General features: G+C 60.4%; 1 protein-coding gene across 1 annotated transcript; it reads left to right on the forward strand.

The window, feature by feature from the left end:
- The first annotated feature begins 9890 nt into the window (after window positions 1-9890).
- On the forward strand, window positions 9891-13045 carry PRXL2B (peroxiredoxin like 2B). Its single transcript, XM_043485906.1, has 7 exons — window positions 9891-10051; window positions 10270-10474; window positions 11174-11225; window positions 11780-11843; window positions 11924-11999; window positions 12297-12415; window positions 12905-13045. Exons 1-7 carry the CDS (start codon window positions 9989-9991, stop codon window positions 12929-12931), a joined length of 606 nt encoding a protein of 201 aa, XP_043341841.1. The 5' UTR covers window positions 9891-9988; the 3' UTR covers window positions 12932-13045.
- The last annotated feature ends 64 nt before the right edge of the window (window positions 13046-13109 follow it).

Raw genomic sequence — 13109 nt, forward strand, 5'->3', positions numbered from 1 at the left:
TTTACTTATATTTTTGGCTGTCCTGGGTCTTTGTTGCTGTGCACCGTATTTGTCTAGTTGCAGTGAGTGGGGGCTGCTCTACTTGCTGTGTGAGGGCTTTCCATTGAAGTGGTTTCTCTTGTTTTGGAGCATGGGCTCTAGGTGCTCGGGCTCAGTAGTTGTAGCTCGTGGGCTCTAGAGCTCAGGCTCAATAGTTGTGACACCTGGGGTTAGTTGCTCCACGGCGCGTGGGATCTTTCCTGACCAGGGATTAAACCCGTGTCCCCTGCTTTGGCAATGGACTTTTAACCACTAGACCACCACAAAAACCTTACTTTGACTTTTAGACTTGGCTTCCTCACTAGACTATGAGCCCCAGGAGGCCATCCAAGGCCTTGCAACCCAATGCTGGTGTGTAGTGGTGAGGGGGTGGGGCAGGGGGAGGATGGTCCAGCCAGCAGTGCGGCTCCCCATTCAGGCTTTGACTCACTGATTCGTGTGGGTAATGTCGGAGCAGTCCAAGAGCAAGTTGGAAAAACATTTCCAGACACAGAGCATTTCAGAAGGGAGTGAGTTTATTAAGAACAAAGAGCAGAGATAATGTGGGCACTGCAAGCGCAGTGGGCCGACCTCCTGACAAACCAGGGAAAATGGACAGTTTTTGTGGGTTAATAGCCAATTGTTATAACAAAATTCCTGCTGGATGGTTGGCATTAGGTGATTGGTTAGGGAGCTATAGGGTGCTTACTGGAGTGGATCTTTGCCTAATGGGGAGTCAGGAAGCTCCTTAGTGATCATCAGGGGCTTTTGGCAACAGTTACAAAGGGGCTCAGTCAGTTTCAGAGGTGACCTTGGTTCTGGGCTCTGCTTCTGTGGCCTTGGGGGCAGGCCTCAACAGGTAAGTCCTGCTCCTTGCTGTGCCTCAGTTTCCCTACCTGCCCAGCATGGGCAGGGTGAATGAAACGATCTCTGAGGATGTATCAGATGTGGGGGGGATTCAAGATGTTGGGGTAGTCCCATCTGGAGGAGTACCCCAGGAGATGGGAGGACAGTGAGGGTGTGGGAGGGAGCAGAGGAGGTGCTAGCGCCCCAGACCAGGCCATAGACCCCTGCTGTACTATTGGGGTTCCAGAATGTTCTAAAGCACTCCTCAGCGTCCATCATGGCTGAGCCAAGGCTTCAGGGGGGCGCAACCTTCACTGGAAACCCCCAGGTGCCTGCAGGCAGCAGGGAGACAGTGTCTGTGTAAATAGTGGGGCAGGAGCCCAATCTGATGTACCCTCCCAGGGGGATGAGAGCTGTGTTGGTGGGCGTCTCACAGGGGCTCCCAAGCTGCTGGGTCGAATGCCCTCCACGCTGCCTCCAACCCCTGGAGTCCATGGGGCTGGAGGCCGGTCTGGGGGCCAGCTCTGCCTCTGAGCTCTGGGAAGCCTTGTGGAACAGGAAGGTGGTCAATCCCTGCCTCACCCTCATGACTGAAACCCTGCCGTATCCCAGGTTCTCCTCCTCAGGCTCCCCTGGAAATGGAAGTAGGTGGTGACCATGAGCATGTGGTGGCTGCTAGCCAGTTCTACCAGCAGAACTCCTGCCCGGGGAGAGCTGGGCAAAAATGGCTGACCCATGTGCCTGCAGCCTGGGGATGTGACCTTCCCGTGGAGTCCTGCCCTCCCAGTGTCCTGCTCTGTGGGAAGCGGGGCTCCTCACACCCTCCTCCTGCAGCCCAGAGGTCCCTGTCCCCAGGCCAGCTCCCTGTCCATCTAAGGACTGCCGAGGAGCTGAGAAGCCTGGGTGGGGACAGCCCCAAGACCCACTGGACAGGAAGATCGGGGTTCAGATCTGAGCACAGTTGGCCAGGGTTGCGGGGGAGAGTCTGGGCGAGGCTTGTCCCTTTCTGAGCCCCATCTCCCTTTCAGCTAAGTGGAGCAAAACTGTCCAGCCCAGTCCTTTTCCAGAGACAGGTGGGGGTGGACACAGTGGGGAGCCCCTGTGGTCATCAGAGATGGCTCAGTACACCCTGCTGCAGCTCACGGGTCCTCCAGTGGTCGGGGAGGAGCCACCCTCTGCAGAGCTGAGGGAAATGGGGTAAACAGCCAGAACCACAGCCTGGCAGAGGTGGGGACACGCACTGGGCATGCTGCATGGGGGCTGCTGGTGCTTCTCTGGAGGACTGGTTACTGTTTCTGCAGAGTCTGAGACAGGTAACCGGGAAGCCAAGCTGAGCTCTTTGGTGGGCTCAGTGTTGTGGGGAGGAGCAGGTGGGCTCTCTGGGGGTCAGAGCAAGGGGAGGGGCAGATGACCTTGGGGGTCACCTGCTTCTATAGGAACTCTAATGCATGAGGGAGGGGCCAGGAAGCGGGTTCACTGGGTGAGGCAGGGGGAGGATCTGTGATTGTGGGGGGCCTCACCTCCCCACTTATGTGCCCCTCCCCTTGTGGCTCAACCAGTAAAGAGAATTTCTGCAGTGCAGGAGACCTGGGTTCATTCCCTGGGTTGGGAAGATCCCCTGGAGAAGGGCATGGCAACCCACTTAGTAGTCTTGCCTGGCAAATCCCATGGACAGAGGAGCCTGGCGGGATATAGTCCATGGGGTCGCAGAGAGTCAGACACGACTGAGTGACTAACACTCACTTTCACTCTCCCTCCTTCGACCTGGTCAGCTCTTGCCGCCCACACAGGCTGCACCCCTCCCAGCCTGACACTGGTCTCCCCAGTGGTCTCTCGCCTGAGCATAGCCTGCACCTGACTCTGAGCTGTCAACAAGGGGCCTGCTCCATCGGCAGCTGTGGGCCCAGGGGACACTGGGGAGTGGGGAGCAAACCCTTCCTGCCTCAGGTGACCCCTGTGTGGCTTTCCAGGGCACTGCAGCCAGGGTCTGAAGGGTCCTGAGGGGGGACATGGAGCCTCTGTGAGATGGGGTCCACCACTCTGGTGCCCGGGGCGCAAGGCTGACACTGGGAGCCTGGCGAGACCCCGAGCCTCTGCCTGTCTCACCAGCCAGCCTTGTCCCCACTCCTACCCCTTGGGTGCACCCCAGTGACCCCCTCTCCTCCCAGTCCCTGCCTGGGCCATGTCCCTGTCCTGACCTCACTTGGCCTCTGTCCCCTAGATCTCCTGGATTGACCCATATTGCTGGTACCCAGTCACCCTGACCTCAGGAGAGCCAGACCCACCCTCAGCAGAAGACCCCTCTGTGGGCCCCTCCCCAACAGCTCCACTCAGGGGTCTCAGGTGACCCCACTGCAGGTAAGGGTGTTCCCTGGCCTGGCTGCACTTGGCTGGAATGTGCCTTGGGGTGGGGCCCTGTGGCTGGCGCCCATCTCCACCCCCAGCTGGCAGCCGGTCTTGGGTGATAAGCCTAGATACTCCTGCAGCCGGGTGGAGACCACCTGCTCCTGGCCAGTGCGGCTCCCCTGCCAGTCCAGCCGTCACTCCTCAGGGAGGCCCCTGACGGCCAGGCAGAACCCGCTCTGGAACTAGGACACCCTGGCGGGGCTTCTCCCAGCCCCCGGCTCAGAGCAGTCTGTCTCTCTTGCCGGCCGGGCCTGCTGAGCCCCAGGCCCAGTGCAGGCCTGCAGGGAGGTTGATGAGCTGTCCAACCTAGAGGGCCTTGGGATCCCTGGGGGTGGGGTTCCCACTCTGCCACAGGGAGGCTGTGGCTTGAGCAGGGCAGTCATACTCAGCCATTTCTGGAGCTGGTCTTGGGTCCACTGTGGCATTTCTGCAGAGCGTGGTCAGCGGCAGGGCTGCTGCCCCATTTCACAGAGATAGAGACTGAGGCCAGTGCCATCTCCCTTAGGCGCTGTACCTCCTCCTCCTGCATCGCTGTGTCCTGGCAATGACCCTGGGCAAAGAGGAGGAGATGGGGGCTGGGTGCTGCCCGAGAGCAGCCCTGGAGGGACCTCCTCTGAGGGGCTGTTTCTGGGGGTCAGCACTATGCGCTGAGGGCAGACACCCCACCCCCCCGGGTCCAGGAGCCCCTCCATTCACAGCGCCCACCAGCAGCGGCATGAAGCTCCTGACAGGGGCACAGATGGGGCACCCCTGTGGCTCCCATTCTTTCCCCCGAGATCCTCACAGCCACACTGCACAGGGAACCTGGCCTGGGTACCTGCCAGTTCATTTTTGGCCAGAGCCTGGGGCTCAGAGCGGCCCCTGTGAGAGAACCAGGCCCCAAGAGGGCCTGACATTCTTGCAGAATGATCTGACATACCCCAGCAGGCTCACTGTGGGGCCAGGAAGAGCTCAGGTGCCTTTAGGTCCCTGTGGGTGGGGCGTACCTGCTGGAAGTATCCAGGTGGCAGTGGTGGGCGGGCCCCCTCTGCCCTGTCAGCCCTGAGTGCCCTCGGACCCCTGGGTGGCAGGGTACCAGGTAAAACAGCCCTGGGGGGAGTTGCCTGGTATGCTGTGTGCTCCCCGCACCCTGGGGAAGCCCACCATCCCCCCCTCAATGCCTGATCAAGGGTCTGCAGTGCCATCTGTGACCTGGGTAGGAAGCTGACCCTAACGCCGAAATCCTGCTGCCAACTGATGCATGCGCTTATTCCAGGCAGATGTGCTTCAGCACAGAGGGTACCACATGTGGCCGCCACCAAGACCACTTCTGTGATAGCAGGAATGGGGATGACCGTCCTGGGGCTGGCCCCACGCCATCTGCAGAGCAGGCCAGAGGTCTCAGGAGAGAGGTGAGCTGAAGAGGCTGGGTGCCCTGATCCCCAGGTCTCTGGCCAGCACAAGAGCAGCCTAGTCCCCTGAAACCCTCTGAAGACACAGACCCCAGATCCAAGCCTGAGGTGGCAAGCCCAGCTCCCCCTCCTGACCTGGGTCCTTGGGCCCTTCTGCCCGTCCCTCTCATTGCTCAGGCACTGAGTGGTAGGACAGGCCATGAAAACTGCCCTCCTGGGATCCTCTCTCCTGCCAGGACCCTGGAGGAGTGCCAGCCCCAGATCCAGTAGGTGGTCCTCCTGGTCTTAGCCCCATGTTCCTGGGAGGTAAGGGCCCTCCCCCAGCAGAAAGCCCACAGGCCTCACCCTGGCTGCTCCCCGTCATATGCCAGCATCCAGAAGACGTCACCTGCACCCTGGGCTCACACACACATCACCCCAGCAGAGAGAGCCAGAGCCAGCAGGTACCGGTTTCCTGGAGGTGGATGATGGCCCTTCTGTGGAGCGGATGCAGAGGGGTGCTGCTGCCCCTCCTGTGGTTCTGAGGTCAGGGCTGGGGGAGGGCTCCAGGGGTCCTGTAAGGGAGGTTCTGGAAGTGAGGAGCCCTCTCCTGCAGCGGGACCCCCACAGGCTGATCCCCTGGCCCCCGAGCTGACCTGGGTGCTCAAAGACTCTGGAGGGAGCCTGCGGTCACCGGGCAGCAGGGGGACTGCCACAGTTAGGGAGTCTGAGGGTCCTCTCTTCCCACCCTGCACCCCTTTCCTCTTCCCAGGTCTGTCCCTCTGTCTGCGGCGTTGGCTCCAACCTGACACGGTTCTCTCCATACTCCTCCTCCTCTGGGTCTGTCTCTCTCCCACTCTGGGTCTTGAGGCCTCACTCTCCTCTCTTCCTTGCCCTCCCCTTTCCCATCTCTCCTTCCTCACTCCATCCTGTTCTCCCTCCTCCAGCTCCCTCCTCTTGTCCCCACCCCCACCTGCCACCCTCCACCCCAGCATGGGGGCCGGAAAGTCAGATAGACCTGCGTTCACACCCAGAGCTGCTCACTAACCATGTCACCCAGGCCACTGCCTCTGCCTCTCTGAGCAGAGAGGCAGCTGTGGGGCCGGGGACCCTTGTGGGCATATGAGCCTCAGGCCGTCCAGCTGCTTTATTCAGGGAAGAAAATCAGTGGATAAAGAGCTTGATGAGAAATAGGATATTTACACAGTCTCAACATGTCTCCTGGAGCAGGCTCATTGCTGAGAAGTGTCCTTGCTTCTCATGACTTCCCAGAAAGTTTGAGGAGAAACAGATTTATAGAATCTCAAATCATCTCCCTCCAAATATATATATATTTTAAATTAATTAAGTTTTGGTCATGCTAGGTCTTTGTTGCTGCGCAGGCTTTCTTGGGTTCTGGTGAGTGGAGGGCTAGTCTTTGTTGCAGAGCTCAGACTTCTCATTGCAGTGGTGGAGCATGGGCTCTAGGTGCAAGGGCTTCCGTGGCATGGCTCCCGGGCTCTAGAGGGCGGGCTCAGTAGCAGTGGCTCACGGGCTTAGCTGCTCCCCGGGACGTGGAATCTTCCTGGACCAGGGATCGAGCCTGTGTCTCCTGCATTGGCAGGCAGATTCTTTACCACTGAGCCCCAAGGGAAGTCCCAAATATATTTTTCAACAACAAACTAAGGGAATTCCCTGGCTGTCCAGTGGTTAGAACTTGGGGCTTTCACTTCTGTGGACCCTGGTTGGAGATCTAAGGGGGCGTCGGTGGCTCAGACAGTAAAGAGTCTGCCTGCAATGCAGGAGACCTGGGTTCGATCCTTGGGTTGGGAAGATCTCCTGGAAGAGGAAATGGCAACCCACCCTAATATTCTTGCCCGAAAGATCCCCTGGACAGAGGAGCCTGGTAGGCTACAGTCCGTGGGGTCACAAGAGTCAGACATAACTTAGCGACTAAGCCACCAGAAGAGCCTGGTGGGCTACTGTCCATGGGGTCCTAAAGAGTTGGACATGACTGAGCGACTAACACTTTCACTTTTTCTGGGGAACTAAGATCCTGCAAACTTCGTGGCCAAAACCCAACCAACCAACAAAACAAAGAAACAAATGTAAGAAAGGAGGAAATGGAGCTGAACATGGCTCTTGTTTAGAAATCCCTTCCGAATGTGATATTCCCTACGAGGCTGCATTCAGGCCCACCCTGTCCAGTCCAGCCCCAGGAGGGAGGGGCCCAGAGAACTACTGGGGCTCAGGGGCTGGGGAAACAGGGGGGTGTGGCGCCACGAGGGGCTGGTGGTTGCCGCCTCACAGGGCTGGCTCAGTGCTTGCGCTGCTCAGGGGTGAGGGGCGGGCTCAGGCTGCCTGTGGCTGATGAGGATGTGGGTGGTGGTGGGGTCAAGCCCTTTGAGTAGTAGCCCCTTTCTCTGCAGGGTGGAGTCTGAAGCAAGCTCAGGAGGGGTCCCACCAGCTCCCTTTGCCTCCACACTTGGGCCTGGGTGACCTGAAGCCCCCAGCAGGCACGATCCGAGATACCTCAGGTGTCTGCGTCCTGGCCCCTTTGTCAGCAGGTCGGCCCCTCCCAGTGACCTCGGTTGCTGTGCCCTCCACAGCCCCTGCAGTGACATCCAGCAGGGCTTGCAGCTCCTGGGGAGCCGTGTCCATTTTTTATCCTGCGGGATGCATTCATTAGGCTCGGCCCAGCTCCAGCCCCCAGGTGTCTCAGGGCCCCTGTTTCTAAGGGAGGAGCTGGGTCTCTCTTTCCAGGTTTTCAGGCAGGGCTCTAGACAAAGGGCCCAGGAGCACCAGAGGCCTGGGAGCTTCTGCCCATCCTAGCAGCATCACCTGAGTTGGGTTGGAGGGACAGGCATTATCACCTGGAGAGAGACTCTCCCTCTGATGGGTCTCCTGTGAAACAGATACACCTGTCAGGAGGGGCCAAGCAAAGATGGGGGCCTCTCCCCAAGAAACTGACCCTTTCAGAGACAGGTGAGGCCAGGGGGACAGGGCTGCTTGCCAGCCTGACCCCCAATGGCCCAGGGCACATGAAGAGATACAGGGGCAACCCTGCCCACTTCCTCACTGCCAAACCCTGGTGCCTAGCTTGCCCCAGTCTGACCATCAGGCACAGAGTAGCGGGTCAGCACTTCAGCGAGGAGGGTCCCTCCACCTTTCAAGGAGGACATTGAGTGCTGCCTGGCTGGCCTGCTTGGAGACTGGAACCCGGGCAACCCAGGGTGAGGACATAGCAAGGATGTGCTGACACACCCTGAGATGACTGCCGACCTCCCTATTTTGGCTATCATTGCTGAGAATCTGCTCCTCTTCGGGTGTGCATGGGGCTTCCTAAAGGCCAGAGCTGGGTCTACGCAGCCCAGATCCTGGTGTCCAGCTGGGACCTGGTGCAGACGAGGAGCCCAGGGCAGGGCAGGAAAGAGGAGAAGGGAATAAATGAACAAACACAGCCCTGCTCACAGGACTGCTACATCTTTATCCCAGTGCCTCTCCCAGCTGCTTGCAGCCTGCCCTGTGCCCCCACTGCCCCCTCAGGGTGGACAGGAGCTTGAAGTCCATGGCAGTGAGTGGGCATCAGGGGGGCAGAGAGCTCCTTGGGCAGAGGCTTCCGCATCCTGTCCCCCTTGCCATCGAGAGACCTCATGACACGGTGGCTCTGGCTCCTCAGGAGGTCAGCATTCCCAAGGGGCAAGGAATGCTGGGGAGACTCTTGGGGTCTGCCTCCTCTGGGTCTGAGGGACGAAGCTTGGAGGGTCTCTGGGCTGTAACTCCTGGGGACCTGAGCCCGGATGGCCCACAGCTTTGCTCACCAGGTAACTTTCTGGTTTTCAGGCCTGGCCAGTGTATCATGCCAAGTCCCAGACGATAAACGCTCCAGGAGGAATGAGTCCTATGCCGTTGTGCTGTTAGTCCCAGGGCTTGCTTCCGTCTCAGAAGGGCTGCTGCACCCTGGAGAGACAAGAGGTGGGGTGTGGAACAACACACGTGGCACCTGGGTGCCCAATGCCCAGAGACCCCCAAGGTACCATGGCCTCCGGGGTTGCACTCCTGGCTTCGGGAACTGTGACATTTCCTGTTGTTTCTCCTTCCCTGGTGGACAAGGGGCTCCCTGCCACTGTTAGTCTCTGCATGGTCTTTCCTTCCTGCCTTCAATACCCAGAAAATGAAATCTTTCTCTTTTTGACATAGTAACTCAATTTTGGGGCCTGGACTTCCAGCCACCCCAGCACCCTCATCCTCCGAGGCCCAGGGGCAGGTTGGAGGCAGCAGCAGCCATCTTGGGCCTTCCTGTTCCCCCTGTTGGGGGCCCTGTGGAATACAGTGAGGTAGCAAGATGGGGTGCCCCTCTTCCCAAACCCCAGGTGGGCTGCTGGCTGTCGTTTCCTTCTCTAGCCAAGTCTGAAGCCTGGAGCCGCCAGAAACCGCAGACTCTCCATGGGGGTCAGGGGACAGCTAGGTGGGACTCTGCTGTCCGGCTTGCCTTGGCTCTACCTCTCAGCCTCCGTGCTAAGGGCCCTCGCTGATAAAGCTGAGCGATAGTGGAAGGCGCCGCAAGGCTGTGGCGAGGAATAAGACAAATTCACAAGGCACCTAGCAAACTGCTGTTGTTTCTTTCAGGTCTATTTCACCCGAAGTTTGGGGGTTAAAGCAGGTGTTTAGCTGGCATAATGGACAGTACTTTATGATGAAAGCCAGCACGGATGTGTAACTCAGAAAACGCTGCACTGTCATGGACATTCAAGATACGTTTTATCTTGGTCTTGTTAGACCACGGAAAAGCTAGGCCCTCGGGCTCCCTGGGCTCCTCCACCAGATGGGACCCCACCGGGATCCCAGGACCCTGGCCGCTCCGCCCCTTATCTTCCCGCACACCAGGATCCAGCCCGCTGCTCCGGGCAGAGCCCTGCACTCTGCCCAGGCGCGCCGCGTGCCTGGGGCTCGGTTGCCAAGCTCCGCCCGCTACCAGCGGCACCTTTGGCTGGCGGGCTCACGCATATACAAAACCAAAGCACTAACAAGTACTAAGCAGGCCCGACCCTGCTTAGCATCCGAGATCAGACGAGATCGAGATCGGGCGCGTTCAGGGTGGTAAGGCCGTAGACAAGAAATGCAGAGGCTATTTTGCAAACGAGCCGCTGCAGTAGGCGGGGCCAGGGCGGAGCCAGGCCGGGGCGGAGCGGGGCCAGTGCACTCCCAAAGCAGGGCGTGCCCATGGCGGAGCGGGGCTAGCTCACGCCCAAATTGGGGCGGGGCGACGTAAGGGGCGTGCCTGGGGCGGAGTGGAGTTGCGCGCTGGACTGGAGGAGAGGGCTGTTGGGGACCCGGGCTCGCGGCTGAGATCTGGAGTGGTCGGCGCCATGAGCACCGTGGACCTTGCCCGTGTTGGCGCGTGTGTCCTGAAGCACGCGGTCACCGGGGAGGTGAGGCCGAGCGGGCTCAGGGCGGTGGGTGCGCCCCGGCACCTGGCAGCGGCGTCCGAGTCCCGTGTCTGGGCGGGGGTGGTGGGGGTGGGGAGCTGGGCGCGATGGCTGGATGTGAGCGGCCCTGGCGCGGGGCTCGGGGTGCCGGAGACGGGCTCGGGGTGTGGACGTGCTCGCGGGCCGTGGTCTGGCGGCGCTACTTACCCGCCCACACGCAGGCCGTAGAGCTGCGGAGCCTGTGGCAGGAGCAGGCGTGCGTGGTGGCCGGCTTGCGGCGCTTCGGCTGCATGGTGTGTCGCTGGATCGCCCGGGACCTCAGCAACCTCAAGGGGCTCCTGGACCAGCACGGCGTGCGCCTGGTGGGCGTGGGGCCGGAGGCCCTAGGCCTGCAGGAGTTCCTGGATGGTGGCTACTTCACGGGAGGTGCCTGCGCTACCCACCCTCCTCCCCCAGCACGGGCCCCTCAACTGCCCAACCGCCCTGAGACCCCTCTTCTCCTCAGACTCAGGGCATTCGCTTGCCTCCTCCTCGTCCAGCCCTGACCCTTCTCTCTGCAGGAGCGGCTTTGACATGCTCCTGTGTCCTCTCCCCTCCCCTCCCCTCCTACTTCCACCCTTTCCCTTCCCCTGCCTCCTCCAGCCGTGGCCCCTACCTGCCTGCCCAGCCATGATGTTCCTCCTACTGTGGAGGCCTCAGTGGTGACTCTGGCCTGGAATCAAGACCAAAAGTCTTTACTGTGTCCTCTGCCAGTCTCCCACCTCCCTAGGAGCGATCCTGAACTTCCTTGGATGTTTCCCCACAAGCCCAGTAGGAGTGGCTGGGCCTAGAGCCCAGACTGCACCGGCTCCCACCCCACCCCTCTGGCCCACCTCTCTCTCCAACCTGTGATGTGCACTCACAGAGTCCTGCTCCTCCCTTTTCCCTTTGTCCCCTCTGGGCTTTTGCCCTTCTTCTTAACAGTGGGGACACTCAGCCCTGTTCTGCCTCTCCTGGTCATGGGTGGCTGAGCTGGGCACCAAGGGTGGACAGAGGGCCAGATGCAGAAGGGTGAGCCCCGGGGCGGGGGCTTGTGGGGGAGGGAAGACAGACCAGGGGCACACAACTGTGGTCTCTGCTTTCCAGAGCTCTACCTGGATGAAAGCAAGCAGTTTTACAAGGAGCTGGGCTTCAAGCGGTAAGCTGGGAGCTCCGGGTGTCACTGCTCCCCTCTTCTTCTGCCTGCCACCCTCTCCTTGGCCAAGTGGACTCTGGGGGCATCCACTGCTCCAGTCAGCCCTACTAGGCTCTCTCTTGGGTGCCTGTCTCTGTTATGGGCTATAGATTAGGCTTCTCACCCAGGACTTCTCCCTAGCTGGCGGCAGTGGGCGCCTGGGCCTAGGGCGCCAGTCAGGGGCCCCTCAACTACCTTGGGTGCCTTGCTACAGGCTGGCTGCCTTGTCTGATTGGCGGTGCCAGCTGAGCCAGATCCCTGGGCTCACCCCGTCCACACTCCCCACACCCTCTGTGGGGCCCCAGGCCTGCCAGCCGGTGGCTCTGGCAGCTGCTCCTGGGGCTGGGCCAGTTGCTGGCCTAGCTGCCCCATGTCCTCTGAGCCCCTGGCGAGTTGGGGTGGGGCTTGCTTGTGGGAACTGGTGGGTGCGTCTTGTGGAGTCCGGGTGGGGGGCAGGTTCTGGGGCCCAGTCTTTGGTGCAGAGTCAGAGCCTTCACGAGCCAGCTGTGTCTTGGCAGGTATAATAGCTTGAGCATCCTGCCGGCTGCCCTGGGGAAGCCTGTTCGCGATGTGGCTGCCAAGGTTTGTGAGGGCCAGGGTTGTATGGGGCTGGGGTGCAGGGCTTCTGTCTAGGACTTACCTGGGCTGCTCGCCTCCTCCAGGCCAAGGCTGTCGGCATCCAGGGGAATTTGTCCGGGGATCTACTGCAGAGCGGAGGGCTGCTCGTGGTTGCCAAAGGTGGGCTAGGGTACCGGTGTCAGGGGTTAATGTGTGGTCATGGGGTGGGGGTCGCGGGGCCACATGCTTAGGTGGGAAGGTCTTGCTGAACTTGACTCTGCCCTGACCCTTCCTCCCTCCCTCCCTCCCTCTGGCTTGTTAATCACAGTTTCCCTCTTTGCAGTGTGACCCAGCTCTCGGTGTCCTCTTAGCTGGGCAGGGTGTGGCCAGAGCAGCTCACGCATCTCCGTAACCAGGTGGGGCGGTGGCTGCACAGGGGCACCCTGACCACTCCAACCCCGCCCCCACCTGCTGCAGGTGGTGATAAAGTGCTGCTGCACTTTGTCCAGAAGTCCCCGGGTGACTACGCCCTGCCAGAGAGCATCCTGCAGGCCTTGGGCATCTCTGCAGAGGTTGGCCCCAGCGAGCCGCCCCAGGTGAGCCCAGGCCTGGGGTGCACTGCACTAAGAATGCCTCCCCCACAAACTCCCCAGGGTTGCGTGCTTGATGTGGCCATACTTTGAGCTGGACCTGGATGGCTTTAGGTGATTCTGTGCCCACGGCAGCCCCAGGATGTCACTGTCACCTGCCCCACTTTGTGGTGATGGGCCAGGGGCAGGGTGGCTGTATGGGTGGGCACAGCAGGGCCTCTTTGGAGGACAGGGGTCACTCAGGGGCTGCAGAGAAGAGGAGTGGCCTGTCCTCTCAGCCTAGGAGGGCCGGGGTTGTCCCAGGTGACGGTAGCCCTTATTAGCATGGTTCTAGTGGCCGACCTTCTGTGCCCCACGTGGAGGGGACTGTCCAGCACGCTCCTCCTACTTGGGCCTTATACCCTCCTGGAGGGTCTATGGCCCTGGATGGTAGGATGAGCGGCTCTTGGCCCCAGGGGCATGGCCTGCCTGATGGGGCCTCTGCTGCCTCCACAGTGCGATGAAGAGGCATGCTCAAGGTGAAGGTCCCAGGAGGCTGCCCCGGGCACACTGGGAGCTGGATGTGAGCAGACTCCAGAATATCTGGGCGACCTGGTCTGTGAGCAGCGATGAGCATTAAACTGTGGTTTCTGGGCAGCGTTTCTTCATTGCCTCTGAATCTTGCACTCAGCAGCTGGGGCCTTGATCACTGTTGGTTTCA

This window comes from Cervus canadensis, chromosome 13 (genome assembly GCF_019320065.1).
Source record: "Cervus canadensis isolate Bull #8, Minnesota chromosome 13, ASM1932006v1, whole genome shotgun sequence".
NCBI lineage: Eukaryota > Metazoa > Chordata > Mammalia > Artiodactyla > Cervidae > Cervus > Cervus canadensis.